At 41.4% G+C, this 20,504-nt stretch overlaps 1 protein-coding gene across 1 annotated transcript; it reads right to left on the reverse strand.

The window, feature by feature from the left end:
- Positions 1-567: 567 nt before the first annotated feature.
- Positions 568-20,264, reverse strand: LOC136828595 (RNA-binding motif protein, X-linked 2-like). The gene is made up of 5 exons (XM_067086639.1): positions 19,915-20,264; positions 15,556-15,724; positions 8,670-8,789; positions 5,699-5,855; positions 568-1,397 (listed from the first exon to the last, which is right to left on the reverse strand). Exons 1-5 carry the CDS (start codon positions 19,926-19,928, stop codon positions 778-780), a joined length of 1,080 nt encoding a protein of 359 aa, XP_066942740.1. The 5' UTR covers positions 19,929-20,264; the 3' UTR covers positions 568-777.
- Positions 20,265-20,504: the final 240 nt, after the last annotated feature.

Genomic DNA, 20,504 nt, shown 5'->3' on the forward strand with positions numbered 1-20,504 from the left:
ATAGCAAATCCAATGAGTATTTACTTATCATTATTTGTTATTACTCCAGGATAGTTTAGTTTAGTCAGTTTTCAAAGCCATTTATAGACTAATAGGGGTGGCCCAAAAAATTGCTTGTTAAATGGGAGTTGGAAATTTGAACAAGAAAGTTAGTTGTAGTTGCACAGCAATCTGGGAATAGACCACTACCTACAGTAAGCTACCCAAGGCATGTTGATGGGACCCCCTTTAGGGAACATTACTGATAAAAAATGCTAAAGAATATTTTAAATTGCAAGAAAATACTGTTGTGCATGTTAACAAAACAGCTAATATAGCTGCTGTAACTTGCCATTAATGCAGTGAGCAGCTGTGTTAGGCAAATGCTGAACAATTTCCTTCTTCAGGAAGGTGAAGGAAATGTATTGCATATTGTACCTACTAATAGGCAAACTATGTCTTGCAAGGGTATCAGCCATTACCTTTGTATGCAATGTTATAACAATCATCAGGAAATGAAAAGTTCATTACAGTATATGACAGTAACTAATGAAAGCAAGAATTTTCTGAGGTGAATAAAACATCGTATCTGCAGTAAAAAGTATTGATATATTTAAATTACTTTTACTGTACTTGCAAATACATCTGAGTCTAATTTTGAGACGTCATCTCCCTGTGGGAATTAAACATCAAATAAATGCAGTACAATACTGCCCATAATACTTTAATCACAATGACTTTGCTAAGAAAACTCATATTTTATAAAATATATGTGCCCCAAAATAACTTTCAGTAAGTTCAATAACGACTTTTGTATTGCTCTCTGCTCCTACTTTGTTCCTTATCTCTTTTGTAGTCATTGTAATATTTACTTTTTCTATCTTTGTGATATTCATCCCTACTTTGGAACTCCTTTGGCTTTCTGCTATTCCCATACATCTGTCCTCTAGCTCTTTCACTGTCACCTTTATAACTGTAATTTGACAAGTCTCTTTCAAAGTTATTTCTGTTCACACCATGCTCCCCTTTATCGTGATATCTCTTCCTATCGGTAAAATTCTGGTTTGCATGGGCATAAGAGGTTGATTCATATTTCTCATAACCTAGATCCTTTTTCTCTTCTTTTATTTTAATAGTGTTATTGTCATGAGTAGAGAATTTTGCCTTGTGTTTCCTCTTTTTCTTTCTTTCAGCTCTATGAATGCTATCACTGTCCCCAGAAGAAGAATCTCTTCTGTGCTTTTGTTTTTTCTTTTGCTTCTTATATGAATCACTATCTGAATCCTCATTTGATGATGATGATGACGACGACAGTGAACTGTTACCTGAAGAGGATGATTCTTGTCTCTTTTGTTTCTTCTTTGATTTTTCTTTCTTGACCTTGTGACTTTTTACCTTTTCTGTGTTGACAGTTCTTTCTGGAATGGAAAAGTAGAGGTAAAGCTTTTCACAATAATGACAATCTAAACCGCTCTTACTCCCAGATTGTTTTTTTTTTTTTTTACTTTTACTATTTTCTAATACTCTACATCAGTGGTTCTCAATCTTTTTTTAGTGATGGCACCCTAACTAATGTAATAATTACCGTGGCACCCCTTCTTCACCATCCCACCATATTGCATGAATTAACTTCTTATTTAACTAATAAAATTATTATCCATACTCAAAATCAGCTCACCGTACATGCAGAAATGTACTGTGCAAACAAGAGCACATCAGCAGAATTAGATAAGCATGATTACAGTAGACACTAATAATAATTATGTGAAGACTTCTGCAAACTTTTTTTTTTTTTACAAATTTTCATTGAGATGATCTAGCAAAGACAAAATTCATGACAATCTTGCGGCACCCCTAGGCAATGTCTGTGGCACCCCCAGGGTGCCACGGCACCCAGTTTGAGAATCACTGCTCTACATACTCCACATCTTGAAAATGTCTGCAGTCTGATTAAACTACTTTAATAATAATAATAATAATATATTCAAATAGAAGAACTTCTTTTAAGCATGCAGGGTTGAAAACGATAGCTGCATCTGCTGCATTCAACTTATATGCAGAGTTTTCTCTATCTAAAATTGTAATTATTTTTTGGGGTTAATAAACTCTTGCCAGAAACTTGCCAATGTTCATTCTTTTGCGACGCAACTGGTTGTAAACTAGGATACCTTTTTTTAAGGAAAAATATTCTGTATCAGAGTTACAATGGTAACTGGAATAAGGAGTCCACCTTCAGTGGAGTTGCCCTCCTTCAAGAGAAAATCATTGTCAATATTGTTCTAGGCCATGTTCTGCTCAGGCTCCACTGAGCATATTCACGCCAAAAGGCAGAGTAGATTGTCATCTGTGGTGAGTCCTGCTTGTTATATACGGGATTGGCTGGTGAGGTGTCCTCATAAGCCAAAAATTTATGGGTGGTGGTCTTATGCTACAACCTTGCTGAGTGGCAGGGTTGGTGTATGAAATCATTAGCTGGTATTGCCGAGTGGCAGGGTTGGTGTATGACATCATTAGCTGATATTACCTGGTGAATATTTTGATTGGCTGCTAGGCAGCTCACAGAACTTCAGACATTATTTTGTATTTGCCATTCAGGAATGTTGTTTCTCTCGGTGCATGGCGCAGGTCTATTTGTTTCGTGAATGTTGGTAGACAGGAGGGCCACTTCTTGGGTGGTATATAAAGAGGGGCCTTTCCAATTACTTCCGTGTTTCCCACTAACGTACTCCTTGTGGTGTTAGTATGGTGTGCCCCTCTCGTATGGTTTTTTAGGGTGCCTTCTTCAGCATAACAGGAGACCACCTTTGCCAGTTTCATGGTGGCCATAACAACATACGGACCAGGGCATCCACAGACTGGGCTTTTGAATCTGTAAACCACACTGGTCTGTTTAACCCGGCTCAGGTAGACCTGGGTCTGAGAGACCACCCTCCCTAGTAAAACTTCTAGTTCAGTAACTTCTACTTCCCTGGGAGACCTGGTCTTCCCAGTAGCTTCCTAACTTTGTGCATCCATGCTGGGGTTGAGGGAGTTACTTAAAGGTCCCATGCAGGGAGTGAGGGAGTTACTTCAAGGTCTCTCTCCATTTTATCAGTACAAGTATGTTTGGGTCTGTGAGACCCGCGTCTACCTAAAATGCTGTGTTACTTGGGTCTGTAAGACCCATGTCTGCCTGAAATTTTATGTTACCTTTATATGAATAAACATATAAATAATATGTATATATATGATTAGGCTATATGTGGATGATCATTTTCATTACAATATTTATCATTCCAACTAATCTCTATACATTCAAGTATAAAGTTATATCACTGGAAATGACTGCATTTTCAGACAAAAATAAAAGATAAAAAACTCATTTTACACTATTACCGCTCATCGGTAAGCTCATACAGAAGGGGTTAATTTACAGACATACTGATTGTGTTCATTGTTACTGGTGTTCTTTTACTTAGTTTTGTCAGCCCTAGACAATATAACTGCAATGTCTTGCATCATGGGGTTGGGCTCATGCTCAGCCCCTCTCAAGTTGGTAATTGCCAACATGCTTTTACATCTGTAAATGGACCTGTTTGCCACATGCAAGAACCATCAACTTCCAGTGTGCGTGTCTCTGAACATGGATACTCAGGCAATAGCAAGAGATGCATTCTTACAAGACTGTCCCAGATTTCAAAGGCTTTGAATAATCTATTAGCTTTCAATAAAACCGCTTACCAAGTGGCTCCAAATTAGACAAACAGTCATTGGTTCTTTTTGCTTCAACAAGAAGTGGGAGAAGCGATTCCATTACCATTTGCTGTTCTATCCCAGACAGGAGGAGGGAAAGTCATCTGTGCATCCTCCTTTCTAAGTCATGATGTTCATGTGTAGATTTTTAAATCTAGTCTACCCTGATGATTATTTAACTTAAACTGCTAGGTACCTAGTGCAAAAACTACGGACTTCATCTATCTAACATCAGTCCGCTCACAGCCCAGTAGAAATCTGATGAAACAGTCTTACATGTTACTATTATATTCTTTTGAGGTCAAATGCCTTGCTGTTATAAGTATCTTGGCATACAAGGCAGCATTGTCAGAACCCTTGCTTTACACTTTTGGAATTTAATCTAATATAGAAATTATTTTTCTTCTCCAGTCTTTTGCACTGCAAAGGCCAGTTCCTGCAGGGCTTCCATAACCTGGTCCCTGAATAAAGCTTAGACTTCTGTCATTCCCTCAATTCAGTGGGCACAATACAACTACAACTCATATGCTCCAAAAGGCAGTCTTCTTGACACCTGTGGCATCAGGAGCTTGGATTAGCGAACTGGCCTCTCTTATGTGGGAACAATGTTTCATCATTCACACACCTGGTTGTCATTTACTGTCGTCTCCAGGCCTACCATTCCTGGCCAAGAACGAGGACATTTTAAAGGAAAAATCCCCTTTTCTGATAAGGGACCTCTGTATTCTGGATAAAACATTATGCCTGGTCCAAGCATTCAGACATCCTAGATGGTCCTCTTTTTCCTACACCCAAGCACAAACAAACCACTCTCTCTACATGGGCTGAGCATTATTGTAGTGTCCCTTATCAAAAAGGCACGTCCCTCACACTTTCTCTAAGTCATACCTCTTGAGTGTAAGGGTTGGTTATCAGAGGCAGTACTCCTGAACTGGGTAAGGCGTAATAATCCCAGAGCCAGACCCAACATAATTAGGTGAGTCACACTAGAACCACAAGGGATTAATACATATATGTGTTTTCCTGTTCTTTATTGCCGAACCCTAATGGGTGTCCGGAATAAAGAAAACAGCTGATAACCTGTGACTGTACCCTGAATAAAAAATTTCTGAAACATTACTGCCATGAAAGTGCAGTCATGCTGAGATACTGCTGGGGAAGGTGCAATAATACCACAGCCATAATTAGGTAAGTCAACTTAGAACCTCAAAGAATAATATATATACCTGTATAGGTTCATGTGTTGTTTCCTGTTCTTTATTATCAAACCCTAATGGGTATCATGAACAAAGAAAATGGTTGATAACCTGTGACTATACTTTGGACAAAATTTTATCTGGGTTGTTGGGATTTATTTGGAGCTATGCCATTCCATCACCTGTCAATTTCTTTTGAAAGCTCCTTTGAGGACAAGCAACGGCTACACTATAAAACAACAGGTTTTGACATATGAAAAACCTATTTTTGGTAGCCACTGTGATTCCTCACACCCACCCACTTTCCTTGATGAAATGGTATTGGTTTGGGGTGAACATTTATCTTGTATAACCTGGTGTGTAATGAAGCTGACCAAAATACACACTGTTGTCATATCTGTGTCAGTGTGATGAAGGAAAAACCAAGGCAGCTGCTAGGAACAGGAGACAGAGCTCTCTGATTTTGAGTCCTTTATATTCTATCACTATGCCAACAAGCACCAATCTGGCTGAGACCAACTATAAGAGAATTCTTGGGGATTGGTTAGTCAGTCTTATGGAGCCCTGGGGGACCATGAGACTATAACTCTTTGAGGACTCACAGTGGCTACCAAAAACAGGTCTTTCCTATGTCAAAACCTGATTTATTTCATGCCCTACCATGAAATATTCATTAACAGGCATTTAAGTATTAGCAATATAGCCACTAAAACATTTAATTTTTCCCAGTAAATATTTTTTTTTAACAAATCATGAAGATAACACATTTCAAATGTTTAAATTTTACATACCAAATGAAGATGGTGATGCTTCATCTGCATTTACTGGTACAGTTTGTGGAGCACATCCTTCTAAAATTAACTGCTGTTGTTCCACTGACATATTCTCAGACATTTTTGGAACTTTGTACTCCTCCACATGATCAACCCTAATGATGCGGCCCACCAGCTGAAAATGAAAAGAAACTTCAGTTCTGGCTATACAGATTAAGGATGGGTTCAATAAAAATACTATTACATTTCAACTTCAAATTATTCAATTTCAATTAATTTTAAACTTTTATAGTTTCATACATACAACTTACTATCCATTCAAATTGAGCAACAGGATATGCATTTATTGAAAAAGATGATCTCACTCCCCATGGAGGTAAAGAAATCCCTTCCATAGGAGGGATGACCCCTAAATCTTTAACTTAACCCTATCAGTACAAAGATTTGCAACAAATAAGAGGCACTTTGAGCAAATTGGAATGGAGAGAAAAGCAGACCTCAAAATAAGGCAACAGTTTGTCAGTGTATATTCAAAACATAAAACTTACATAATGCTTCATGGGTTCACATGAAACAACCCCTTGTCTTTGATAGCAAAATATCTACTTATTACTGAAAGTGACAGAAGTAGATAACAGTTCTATGAATGAAGAATAACAAAATCAAGTAAGAAGGAACTGTACCGAAGGTATTGTACCTACACATATTAGTCATATGTCATCTTTCGGAGTTCAGTGCACGTCTTAGGATCCAACTTAATATGTTAGTTTTGAATCAAAAATGAAGTTTTCATAATAAAACTAACATTGTAACACTTGCCTAAACAACTGAATTAGCCCTGGTCACTGACCAGCCTGAACTATATCCCCATAATTCTACCCACAAAGTGGGTAATTAACTGTCAGTGTTACCAACGCTACAGGTAAAATCTTGTCAAATGAGTTACCTGAGGTACTGACAACACTGCTGCAAATACCGGCCGACAGAGGCCGGCATTCTCAATTGAGTCACTCACTATTAAAAATTGAAGTGGGGAGGAAGGTGGGAATCACTCAGGTGTTCAGATAAGTATTACAATATTAGTTTTATTATGAAAACTTCATATTGCAATACACTCCCTGAATACCTGAATTACCCCGATTAACAAAATTTTAATGGAGGTGGGATCAATCTAATTCAGCCCGACCTGTCAACGAAGAATTAGCAGTTAACTCATTATCAACCTACTATGTGTATATGTATGTGTAAATGTATGTCTCCATATCAACCAATGCTTTCAGCGAAGAGACATGCTGGAGAGTACTTTGATCGACAGTCAGGTCAGTACTGTCTTGGTCCGTCGACCTCCCATGTGGCTCTTCAGAACCTCTCATGTATGGAGGAGTGCGATGAGCCTTCCATGTGGCTATTCAGAGCCTCTCATATATAGAGGGGAATGAAGCAGAGTGCAGAGCCGCTGTCCCTCTGGGGGACCCATCTAGATTGTGGCAAGCAGCCTTTTTACAACCGCAGAGATGGTAGCTCACCGATCTGCTCTGCAGAGGATATCTGTTTAGCCATACACTCACCATATCAATCAATGCTTTCAGTGAAGAGACATGCTGGAGAGTTCTTTGATCGTCAGTCAGGTCATTACTGTCTCAGTCCGTCGACCTCCCATGTGGCTCTTCAGAACCTCTCATGTATGGAGGAGTATGATGAACCTCCTATGTGGCTATTCAGAGCCTCTCATGCATGGAAGGGAATGAGGTAGTGTGCCGAGCTGCTGATCCTCCAGGTAACCCAACCAGGTTGCGGATACGGGCCGACGAATTGACAATCGACGAGCGAAGAAGTATCTCAGCGCCGACGAATGAGCCTAGCCTACTAGAGAACCCCCTTGGACTCTCATAGGGAAAATATCAAAGGCTAAGATACTTAAAATGTACTAAACCTAAGTTCATGTGATTATACTATTGCTGATGCCTAGGATTCTAAAGACTAAAAGTAATTCCTCTATCTGGTTAACCTAAGAACTTCCTCACTAAGAGAATACCACCTCAGCTAAATGAACGCACCCTAGATAATAGAGTTAGCTGCTACACACGGACTGAGTGAATAACCCTCCGACGAGGCAATTTGAACGTCTCTTTAGTTAAAGGAAGTAAACACTGAGACTGACTTCCAAGTAGCTGCCTCGAGAATAGAAGACACTGAAAAATTCCTGATGAAGAAGCAGGAGTTGGCGAAGGGGAAACCGCTCCCTTAGGAGGGGTAACAGCAGGTGGGAGTTTAGCTGGGGCCAAGGAGGAACCAGGCAGTCTTCGGTGTCACTGGCAGTGTATTGCACTCTGATGACACCAGAGAAACTTTCTTCTGTGGCTTCTTTTTCCTAGCAAACTTCACCCACTGTTCAGATGGCCAGACCCAGTACTTGGAACAAGGGCTAGATTGGCTGAAATCAAGCCTTTGGCATGAGATACATAAGGTATGAAGGCCAACCTCATAAGAGGAGAGCAACTGATAGCAAGGCCTGTCCCTCCCTGGGCAGTGCATAAGGTTTACAGGTTTCCTTTCTACAGGCAGTTGTAAATTAGGAGTTTGCATTATAAAATTAAAATAGAAACAATACAGTCTACATATATTTCAAGAAAAATGAAAGAAAGCAAATGGCAGTCGGGCAGACAGCACATAAGACATCTGCACATGAAGGCGGCTGAAAGCAAAGTGGAAAGCAGACCAATGAGTGGGCAGGCTTCCCCCCCTACCATCGGTAGTTAATGACTTTGTTCGAAAGTTAAATGGCCGTTCCAGCTTGCATTCGCAAGCTAAATCCCTATGTAAAGACAAACGGTTTGTATTTGTGTAGAAAAAAATATAATACTGTATAAAGTATTATCCTGTTGTCTACCTTGAGGTTTTGGAAAATTTTCTATCATACAGGCATGTACATAATTGTTTATAGCAAGAACACAAATTGATAATAAAAATTCAAATGATTAAAACTTACTTTGATACCATTCAAGTTATCAACTGCCAGTATTGTGGACCTCTGATCCTCATAACACAAGAACGCAAAGCCCTTGCTTTTCCCTGTCTTTTTATCCCTCACAAGGTTGACATTAACAATCTGGAAGTAAGGATACACTGAAAAGGTACTGGACATATGTTTTTTACTATATACAGTAATGATGCAATTTCACTATTGAACAACAGGGCCAAGAGCAACTACTAGTAACTGCTATACTGTCAAGTTAGTAAGTAATCAAAATAAAAATGATCTTAGTAGAGGTATTTTACGAAAACACTGGGATACTTTCCTAAATTAAAATCTTGGATAGTGTATTTTCCTAACTCAGAGTCTTAATTAAGATTATACAGTACTAACATCAAAATAAGAGAGATATAGAGAGAGAGAGAGAAACTTTCACGATTTGAAACTCATAGATTTGGATAACATTCCTGCAATTTCCCCAGCACCTACCTCGTTTATGCCTAGCATACTGTAACACTGTTCTAAAAGTTTTCGCTACAACCAGAATGTGGTAGGGTGATAATTTTCAGAAATGCAACTGAGGTTTTAGTAACAGCCCTAAGGTATCAGCTCTATATAGAGGAGGCAATTTCATCCAGCCAAAAACTTTGTTCTCTACTAAATATATATGAATTTTTTTATCTTCGGTCTGAGGCTGAATCATCAATTTTACTGTATATAAGACACAGTATTCAAAAAGAGCTAGCAAGAGTTATCTAGTTGTTCATCAATACACCCTTGAGAAAAGAAAGTATATATGGGGATGAAAGGCCAATGAAACTCAAATTCACTGGACCTAACTACCGATTTCTTGGGCACTTCTCCATCCTTTTGCATTGAAGGTCCCGTATGGGCAGTGGCATAGCTGGCATTCCATCAGTGGGGGGGGGGGGCTAAGTGGGGCCAAGATATTTTTTGGGGGACCTAAAGAATATTACACAAAACTAATGTACCAATTCTGTAATTAGTAAAATACTATTCTCGAATGTATATATCCATGTGAATTATGGAAAATAATAGTCTTGAATGTATATATCCATGTGAATGAAGGAAAATAATAGTAGTAATTAGTAAACCTGTATTTGAAATTATATGCAAATGTATCAAATACTCTAATGTAAATTTCCTCACAACCTTATATTCAACACTAGCCTAATTTCTATTATAAAGTTTTAATTTTCAACTACTGTACTGTATAGTGTAATATCCTTGACATGTAAATACAGTACAGTATATCAAAACAGTGCATAACATCAATAACACAAAAGACTTATGACCCTCCAAAATACCTTCAAAATTTCAACCTTTCCCATTCCCTCTTAATCTCCTCTCCCTGGAAATTGACTCTAAGCAGCAGTAGCAAATTGCATTGCACTTATTCAAAACTGTAACTATATTTTCAATCACTTCATACATAAGCTGATAACATTTAACTGGATCAAAATATCATGAACAAAAACCTATAACTACATCCATTCATTTCTCAGCTCTATATAAGTTGTAAAGGTAATAATGTCATTGGAGATACGGCACAACTGTTAATAAACTAAAAATATTTAAAATACTTTCCCAGCTAAAAGTTTAGCTGAGAAAGTATTTGAAATATTTCAACTGAGGGCCAGTGGGGGAGCCAAGCATCTGATTGGGGGACCCGGGCCCCACCTGGCACCCCCCATAGTGATGCCACTGCATACAGGGGATTAATGTCTACAGTATGCTTTGTGCACTGCTCTCTGCACAAAGTTAAAGATTCTTAGCAATGTTCCACTCTGCCTTTGTGAAATGTCCTTTCTGCCTTGGATTTTTTAACTATTTACCTTCGGTTTCATTCCGACACTTTTAGCTTCATCTTGCTCCAATTTTCAGTTTTCACATGAGAACAATCCACTGTGCCAGTTCAGTAAGACTACAAATATATCAGTGGTCCTGTTAAACGACAGTATTTCATGTAAATATACCTGTATATAGTATCTAAACATTTTTTGTTGTCATTATGTTTCAGAATTTATGATAAAAACTTAGAAATGTTGTACCTAGAAACACCCTAAATTACATTAAGTTGCCCAACTATGGAAGTCAGCTGAGCATATGCAGTCTAATAATGGCAATCTTTGCATACCAGATTTCTAGTTAATTACTGTATGTCTGCCATCAAGCAAACTTATGTATAGCATAATGAAAATTTTTATGATAAAATTATCTGGATACAGTAATACCTTGAACTTAAGCGAGGTTTGGTTCCAGAACCCCTAGCGCAAGGCGAGGATTCGCTAAGTTTTGTACGGTCACTAAAAATACTAATAAATGTTTATTTCTAGAGTTTAAACACTAAATACGACCCTAATCATGTCCCAAAGTATTAAGCTAATTTTTAAATGAAATTAAAGTTACTGTAATTTCATTTAAAAGTTAGTTTAATAAATTACCCTTAAAAAAGAAATAAATGGTTGACGTAAAAATAAAGTACAGTGTCGTAAAGGGTACTATATTTGCCACACTAGTGCATTTACAGTAGGTACGTATGTATACTGTACTAATGTTATCCCTAATTCATGGAATGCCACTTTCTTTTTCCCTCACAAAGTAAAAGATATTTTCTTTACGTCACTAAGTAAACTTCATAAGTCAAAGTTATAAGAAGGCATACAACTCAGTAAAATAAAGAAAACAGGTAAAAGTTATAAGAAGGCATACAACTCAGTAAAATAAAGAAAACAAGTAAAAGTTATAAGAAGGCATACAACTCAGTAAAATAAAGAAAACAGGTAAAGATGTACAGAGAAATAATAAGTTATAAAAGTATGTGTGAGCACTAACTACAAACGAGAGAGAGAGAGAGAGAGAGAGAGAGAGAGAGAGAGAGAGAGAGAGAGAGAGAGAGAGAGAGAGAGAGAGAGAAGAGAGAGATACATACACGCATGAAAAATACAGTATTGGACTGTAACGCAAATTTTCCATACCAATTTTACACTTAAAAGCATGAAAACTCATAAGATACTTAAAAAATTAAACAAACACTTTCTACACGGGTATCACATCTTTGAAAAGCGCAGTAACATTATGAGTGGGTATCACATCTTGTAAAAGTACACTAACTGTATGTTCTGTAATTACATGTAACACACATTGCACCAGCACTTTTCTCTGAGGTTAAACACAAATGACACTTATGCAACTCTTAGTTTTGTCTGTGATATGTTTTAGTCATTAACAAAATCATTTTATCAAACCAGTGTGACTGAACAACCTACTGTTAAAGTTAGCTTATCTCTTTGTGTAATTAGGTGATTGGCATTCAAAATACAACAACACTTGGCTAACCAACTAGGACTGTCTCTCTAATCACCTGTTTCCCACCAAGTGGTGCTGGAATGTTTATGTCCTTGTCAGAACTCTTCATGACCACCCACTAAGATGTGGGGAGGCTAGGTGGGTTTCCACTTTAACCATACAATAGGTAAGTATCCAAATAATAAATTTTTCATAAACATTTTTATTATTTGGAATGAAACTTACCTACTAATACTGAATGAGGATGGTGGGTTAGTGCAGCCATGAAAACAATGTTCAGCCAAGCAAACTAAAAGCTTTTTAATGAGGGGAAAAATGCTTCTTGACATTCCTGCCTGTTGTGTGATCCTTACTGGCAAGTACTGTTGTCGGAGGATCCTTACAGGGAAAAAAGGACTCTAAGGATCCTTACAGGTAAAATCACAATTTTTTAAAGTAAATTGTATTTTTCGTAACTGTACAAACTTGAGGTTCTTTATTAGGAATTACTTTCGAACAAGGTGGTTAGGCAGTTAACTACCATCCGGGAGGCAGGAGTCCCACCTGCCCAGATGTAAACATTCCAATTTGCCTTTCGGCACAGGTGTCAGAGAGGGGTGGCATGAGGGTAGGCATGAAAATGTAATGTAAAGGACCTCAGGTTTGTATAGTTAGGAAAAATACAATTTACTTTACAAAAGTGTGATTTGTTCCGACACAATATACAAACCATCGGTTCTTTACATGAAGAAGACTCACTAGTTGGTGGGAGGAATCTGAGTGAGTCTCTATGAACTGACTGGAGTTCACTGCACCCTCTATTCCCTTCCTGGTCGATAGAGCAAGGAAGGAAAAACTTCCTCTGACAAAATGATTGGGTTGTAGGAAATGCGAGAAAAATTGTCAGACTTCTGGGTCCCTTTGCATGAATGAGGAAAACGTCAGTTCAAGCAAAGTAGGCTAGGATGATCCTTGAAAGTTGGTGACAGTAAGGCAAATACAAGCATTGGGTTTGTCTTATTGCCGTGATCGCCTCCCCGCCCTTGCTAGAGGAAGGAGCGGGTTTGCTTCTATGATCCTGAAAGGATATAGAATGGAAGCTCAAGTTGTATGCTTACCTGCATCAATCGCCAGGTCCAACATGTAATGGCACGTCCGCTCCCTGCCCATAGGAAGAGAGCCAGGATGAAGAGATGCCAGTCACTCCACAATCATTCTCCCATCCACAACCATACATCTCGGGCAAGACGCAACCTGTCCTGTTAGAGGAGCCGGATAAGCTACACAACTTGTTGAGCAGCCACCACAGCAACCAAGGAAAAGGTGTCCAAGGACGTGTGGGCAATATCCCGAAGGTAAAAGGAAGTTAAGTTGGTCTGTTGGGACCACATCCCCGCCTTCAATACTTGTGGAACCAAAAGGTTCTTCTGGAATGCGAGGGACAGACCAATGCTGCCGACTTCATGAGCTCTCGGGTGGAGCACACCGGTGGCATCTTCTCCAGCAGCAGAGTATGCTCTCCTTATCGTCTCATGAAGCCAGAAAGAAATCGTGTTCTTGGACACCTCTTTCTTGGTCGAGCCAGCGCCAACGAAAGTCGTCGAAACTCAGGCAGGAGATGGCGAGTTCTCTTTAGGTAGTGCCACAGCACTCTAACAGGACACAGTGGCATCTCGTCTGGGTCATTACCTAAGAAGTCTGATAGGGAGGGGATCGTGAAGGACGCGAACTTAGCGTCAGGGATTGATGGGTTCTGAGTCTTTGCTATGAAGCCCGGGACGAAATACAGTAGAGCGTAACTGAACCCTGTCCCCTCGAGTGTTTAACATCAAAGGAAAGTCCGTGAAGTTCACCAACTCTCTTCACCAATCCCAGGGCAAGCAAGACAATGGTCTTGAGGGTCAGATCCCTGTCTGACGACTCTCGTAAAGGCTCGTACGGTGCAAGAGTCAGGCTCCTTAGAACAAGAGTCACATCCCACGCGGGGGGTCTGAGGTCCCTGGGTTGGCAAGACCTCTCAAAGCTTCTCATCAGTAGAGATATCTCGAAAGAAGAGGCGATATCTACCCCTTTCAGCTGCAAGACTAGGCTGATTGCAGCCCTATAGCCTTTTATGGCTGAAATGGAGAGAAGCTTCTCTTGGCGAAGAAAGACAAGGAAGTCTGCGACCTGCTGAACAGTAGCTCCGACTGGAGAGATACCCTGTCCATGACACCAACCACAGAAGATGGACCACTTTCCCTGGTATACCACTGAGGAGGACTGTCTGAGGTATCCAGCCATCTCCGTTAGTGCACAATGCAAAAACCCCTTGCTCCCAGGAGATGGTGGATAACCGCCAGCCATGAAGACACGGACTGCTCTGTCAGGTGATACAGCTCGACGTGGGATTGACACAGCAAGTTGGGCCAGGAGGAATCTCTCTTGGTGCCTCAGAAAGAAGAGCTAGCAGGTCGAGATACCAAAGAGCCTAAGGCCATTTGGGAGCCACCAGAATCATCCTGAGATTTGGGGTGATCACCCTGCGAATCAGACAAAACGGAGGAAAGGCAGAGACATCTAGGTTGTCCCATGGGTCCAGCACGACTGAGCAGCAGACCTGAAGTTTCATTCTTCGTCTTACACATTTCCAAGGCCACCTCCTTAAATTCTACTTTTAACAACAGGTTGTCTGTGTAAAGTACCTCTCAGGGGTCTTCTTTTCTGCACTCCTTTCTAGCTTCCTATATTTTACTATAACAAACATCAATGATCCCAGGGCTGATTCTTGATGGATACCAGCAGTCCACCTCTAATTCTTCTGATACACCTGCCACACTGTCTACCCTGAATCTTTGATATGCAGCACACTTAAAAATGTAAGCCATAAACTTTCTAGCAATAAAAATAATATCCCATTGTAAACAGCCCATCAATAAAATCATAAATTTTTAAAGTAATTTGTATTTCTCCTAACTGCAGGTATTGCCAGCCAAAGAACCCTTACTCCCAGGCACTCGAGCTCTACAACATCTGAAAAGACTAAAACATTACAAATGTTGAAGAAATTTTCAGCACACAAACCTTACTTCATAAAGCCAAGGAATAAAATTCTCCCCGAGAGAACATATGAATGTCATAGAGCATAACATGTAAGCAAGGTGAAAAACCACTTTAAGCTCGTTGCCTTAGAAACATTCAAACCAGTTTGACACATCATCAGCTAATAAAAGTCATAAGGGTTTGCGTATATCAGTATGAACCACTATATCAAAATATTGAATGCGTAAACTCAAAAGTAAAATGAGCTATATTTGCATATATTATATAACACGTTATATTCATATACCAGCAATGTCAACATGCTAAAACATAAACAAAGTCAAATGGCAGGCAGAGAGGAGAAAAGCGCACGTCCTTCCTTGCCAACGGCCAAAAGCAAAGTGGGTGTATACTGACTGGGTGGGCGAGACTCCCACCTGTAGTTGGTAGTTAACTATGTACTTCATCACTTTAAATTAAACGGCCATTTCCAGCTGTGCTGAAAGTAATTCCTATTGTAAAGGACTGAAGGTTTATATATTGTGTAGAAACAACTCATTATATATAGTACCTCTCCATATTGTGAAAAGACACATATTATGTCCCCTTCAGTGAGATCATAGTTCAAGCCTCCAATGAACACCCATGCACTGTCACGGTACTGCTGATGCCAAGAATGTTTCAGACTGACTCCAAGCTCCAATTCCTTTTGACTGAGCTTCTGTATATTCTTGACATTCCTGAAAAAGAAAGTAAGCTTATATAGTAAAAGAACACAAAAGGAAAACAGTTCAGAGAATATCACATCTGCAAAAGTTAAAATAACCCCTCAAATGACAAAAAAATTATAAATTTTCAAGGTAAGTTGCATTTTTCTTAACTATACAAACCTGAGGTCTTTTTTATAAGAATTATCATCAGTGTAGCTGGAAACCAGCCGTTAAACTTTTAACAAGGTGGTATGGTAGTTAACTACAGGAAGACTGAGTGGGAGTCCCACCCCGCCCAGTCGGCACAGCATCACTTTACCTTTGGCCCAGGTAAGCCTGGGTCAGCTTGAGGGGTGGCATGAAGTGGGCATTTAACTATAAAGGCCTCAGGTTTCTAAAGTTAGTAAAAAATCACAATTTTTAAAAGTAAAAGTGTATTTTTCCTAACTATACAAACCTGAGGTCCTTTACATTAGGAATTACTTACGGCGAAGCTGGACACGGCTGTTAAACTCTTGAACAAGGTGGTAGGGCAGTAACTACCGCCAGGTAAGGGGGTTCCCTTCGAGAAGAAGGTTCAAAGGGGAATTTTGTGTCTGCCGCTCTGCATGCTCCAACCCTAAGGTTTAAAACACAAGGATGAAACCCAGCCAAGCAACCGAAGCAGCTGGCAGGCAGTATTGGAACACCTGGCGTCTCGGCACCCAGAAACCTGGCGTCTCAGCACCCAAACACCTGGGTGTCTCAGCACTTTCTCTCATCCTGTGCCTCTCGTCAGGAAAGCACTCATGATTCATAGAATTCGAGTGACCCATGAGACTCCCAAAAATCAGGAACGGCTGCTTTCGGTTTCCTAAGAAATTGACAAGAACCAGGCACAGAACCAGTCTTAGATGCAGACTTCCAAGACTGGCAACGAGGGCGTGGCCCTGAGAGGCCGCGCTCTCGTGGCCCCCGAAACGCCAGACTCCACAGGAGAAACTTGTCTCCTGGAAGAGAGCAGTCCCTTAGAAATCCCGACAGGATCGAGACACCAGGCTGGGAACCCAACCTACTGGCAGGAAGAGCCAAGACACCCGGGTGCCTCGGCCCTTCCTCTTGCACTGCTCCCGAACTGGGCTGGGGAGAGTACTCTCCAGACCAGATCAGGATACTCGATAATCCATAGAATCTCTAGCACTCGGCGCAGCTCGCGAACGAGTGCCTGAAGCAGTCCCTGTCTTAGAGGCGGAACCTCTAGGACTGGGAACGGGATCGCAAACCGAGGTCTGCGTGCCCGCGGCTCCCAAAACACAAAACCCAGGGTTATGCGAATCGGTTTCCTAACCCGAAGGTCGAGAAGAGCCAACGAGAGACCCACTGCCTCCTCAGAAGGAGGCAGTCCCTAGACATCCAAGGGTGTCAAGGGTAAAGAAGCAGCCTTCCTCTCCTTCAGCCAACGAAGGTCTGTCCAGATTCCGGGACCCCCTTGGACTTTGGGAGAGGAAGGGAAGAAGCAGCAGAAGACAAAATCAAAGATAAGTTGAAGAAGACGGCAGCTACTTCCACAGGGCAACTTCCTTCACCTTCACTCCAACATCTTCTACAGGCTGGTGGACACGAAACATCATAACCTCCAGGGCAGCTAGGCAGGAACACAACGAAGCAGCCCAGGACATGACCACCAGAAGCAGCAGGCACGATCAGGACAGCCGATGCAGGAGCTATGGCTGCAGTTCGGAAGGCAGGAGCTACCGCAACGGCCAGGAATGTCACTTCCACAGGGCGACTTCCTTCACCTTCATGCTGACATCTTCTACAGGATGGCAGACATCATAACCTCCAGGGCAGCTAGGCAGGAACACAACGAAAGTGGCCCTGGGCACGACCTCCAGGGGAAGCAGCAGGCACAATCAGGACAGCCAATGCAGGATCTGCAGAAGCGGTTCGGAAATCAGGAGCTACAGCAACAGCCAGGAACGTCACATGAAAGTCACCAGCAGCGACACGAACGATCAGGACAGCTGTGGCAGGAGACCAAGAAGAGCCGCCCACAGACTATCGTTGAGTTAACAGGAGCATAACACAGGAAACAGTAGGAGCAGATGGACCACAGATACGCCAGAGGCAGTGCCACAGCATACATGAAGGCCAGCAATGACAGCGATCGATCCAGATCGGCGGGAACAGAGTCAGAACAATCCCGACATGGAACTATGTCACTCCAACCAGGTACTGTGGTCGATCCTGAAGCAACACTGAATGAACGTCGGGACTCCTTCATGCAAGATATCCCTTGAGATATCCAGGCAACTACTGCTGTGTCTGCAATGCTCACTGCCAACCTAAAAGAAAAAGCAAAGATGATTAGTAGAGGGAGACTCCTCTCGCTACGAGGGGGACTGCACTATGCCGAGAGAGGAGGCCCCTTAGAAGAGGTCGCCCGACCGCCCACCCCCCCCGCCTCCCTTGTGGTCTTCACCCGATGAGCGAGTGAAGAGGGTGAAGGAGGGAGGTCTCTACCAAAGGAGAGATAAGGAAGAACCTACAGGAAGAGAGAAGGACAGTGAGGATGCCACCAAGGGCGCCGTGAAAGCAGAACCTAGCGACAATGCCCGCAACGCACCCCCCGCAACTCTCTAAGCGGAGGCGATGAAAACAACACTCAGCACAAGTATGGAATAAGTAGTCATGCCCTTGTACACAGAGGGCGGAAGCCCAAGAAGGGAAGCGAACTCTCACGTCCCGATCAATGTAGGGGAGCAAGATATTATTACATCCCAATCCAATATTTCCGAACTTACAAGGAAACGCATTCAGTATCTAAATAAAGGGCTACTGGAAGAGAAGCATTACCACTCGGTTATGCCCCTCGAAATACGCTCTTGGCCATCAAACCCAAGATGCAGCACAGGGAAACGACGGCTTATGCAAGGCTATCACAAATCATGGGTTTGTATTAATAAATATCTGTATTAATAAATATCAAACACACGCAATATTTGCACAAAAATACAGGAAAATCCCACCAGGATAATAGAGAGCTTAACGAAAGTCAGGCAAAGAGATCCGAAAACACGTCTGCAACGCATGACGGCCGAAAGCAAACTGGAATGTTTACATCCGGGCAGGCGCGTATTCCCATCTACCTGGCGGTAGTTACTGCCTAACCACCTTGTTCAAGAGTTTAGCGGCCGTGTCCAGCTTCGGCGTAAGTAATTCCTAATGTAAAGGACCGACGGTTTGTATATCGTGTCGGCACAAATCAATTACCAAGGTAACAGGCTACCTCATGTGGAGTTATTGCTTAGTTCTACCAGGATTTACCTTCATTTTTTGTTGCTAGACTAATTAACCTATAATTAACCACAGAACTTCATCCAATAAGCTAGGGGAGCCGATGGGAAAGTGGGGTTATGGTTGGGGTATACCCTCTGGGGCAGGGAGGTTTGCTCCCCTGCTTGTTATTATCCTACAATTTAGGGGAACCCTGGGGAAAGCAGGTTTATGGGTAGGGTAGACCACGGGGGTGAGAAGGCAATCAAATTTTACTGCACAGGGCATTATAGAGACGAAAAAACCTTACACAAACACAGGATGAACTAGACAACCAAGGTAACCGTTACATAAACAAATACTTTCACTACTACTGCTATTTTGAATGGTGCCACGCATGCGGACTCTTATAGGGGAGCTTTTGGTAAACAGTCAGACTTCTTACTGAGGAAAATATGGGGGGGGGGTGTCTGAAGCCTATGAATACTTATCCAACCAATTGCGTTACACCATCAGCTCTACGTTGAGGAAAACACGCCTATAATAAGTCTTCATACTGCAGCCCAACTGGATGGTTAGAAATGGGTGAAACAAAACATTTGGACTGATGCTCCAAGTTACTTATATTTCCTTCTGTTTTCATTTCTTATAACTTGCTTTTCTTTCTGCTTGCCTTTACTTCGAGTTCCTTATTCACAATTATTACTGCTCCTGTATATTAATGCATTCCCTCCAAGTGACGTTTACCTTCAGACCTAACCTCTCCTAGAATAGCCTACCGTGTCCTGACCTCACCCTCCTACCCTCACTTATGGTGCTGTGTCCTGACCTGGAGTAACATTAAACATCGGAAACAATGGACTAATCTTCCGTTCAGAGGCTGCGTAAGACCTTTGTCCCGTCATTCTGCAAATTGGGGCCTAGAGCAACTTGTAACGGCAAACCCAATCAGATAGGCTACTTACGTCAATGGATTCATTTCTAGTCCTCACGGTAGGGTAAGCCACGGCAGGCAATGCTAGCGATCCAGTAACTGATCCCTCTGTGCTGAGGTCACCTTATTAATTTGAATTCAGTACGATGCACCACATTATCAGTCAATTGTCACCCAGTATACGACAATGTTTATGATGGTGGTAGCAGTAGTAGTAGTAGTAGGCGGGATTTGCCTTTGAAACTTGTGAGTTGTTCTCTCTCTCTATAATATGTATGTGTGTGTGTGATGTATGCATGTATGAGAGAGAGAGAGAGAGAGAGAGAGAGAGAGAGAGAGAACAACTCAAGTATCGCACAGCACGGTACATTTACAGAACACGATCAGTTACTGTTGTCATGATTAAAATATCACGATTCTCGTTAGGGTCATTTAGGTTGCCATCTGTTGATATCTTTTATTTTATAATAAAGTTAACTATGCATGTTAATGCACACAGTGACACACGGGGGCGATTCCTTATCTAAAGCGCATTGTGGGCATTGAAAAAGACAATTCCTTGCAGCAATATTGCAGTGGGACTGCCGCGTCTCAACAATCTCAGCCGTCGCCATCACGGAC

This window comes from Macrobrachium rosenbergii, chromosome 43 (genome assembly GCF_040412425.1).
Source record: "Macrobrachium rosenbergii isolate ZJJX-2024 chromosome 43, ASM4041242v1, whole genome shotgun sequence".
Lineage (NCBI taxonomy): Eukaryota > Metazoa > Arthropoda > Malacostraca > Decapoda > Palaemonidae > Macrobrachium > Macrobrachium rosenbergii.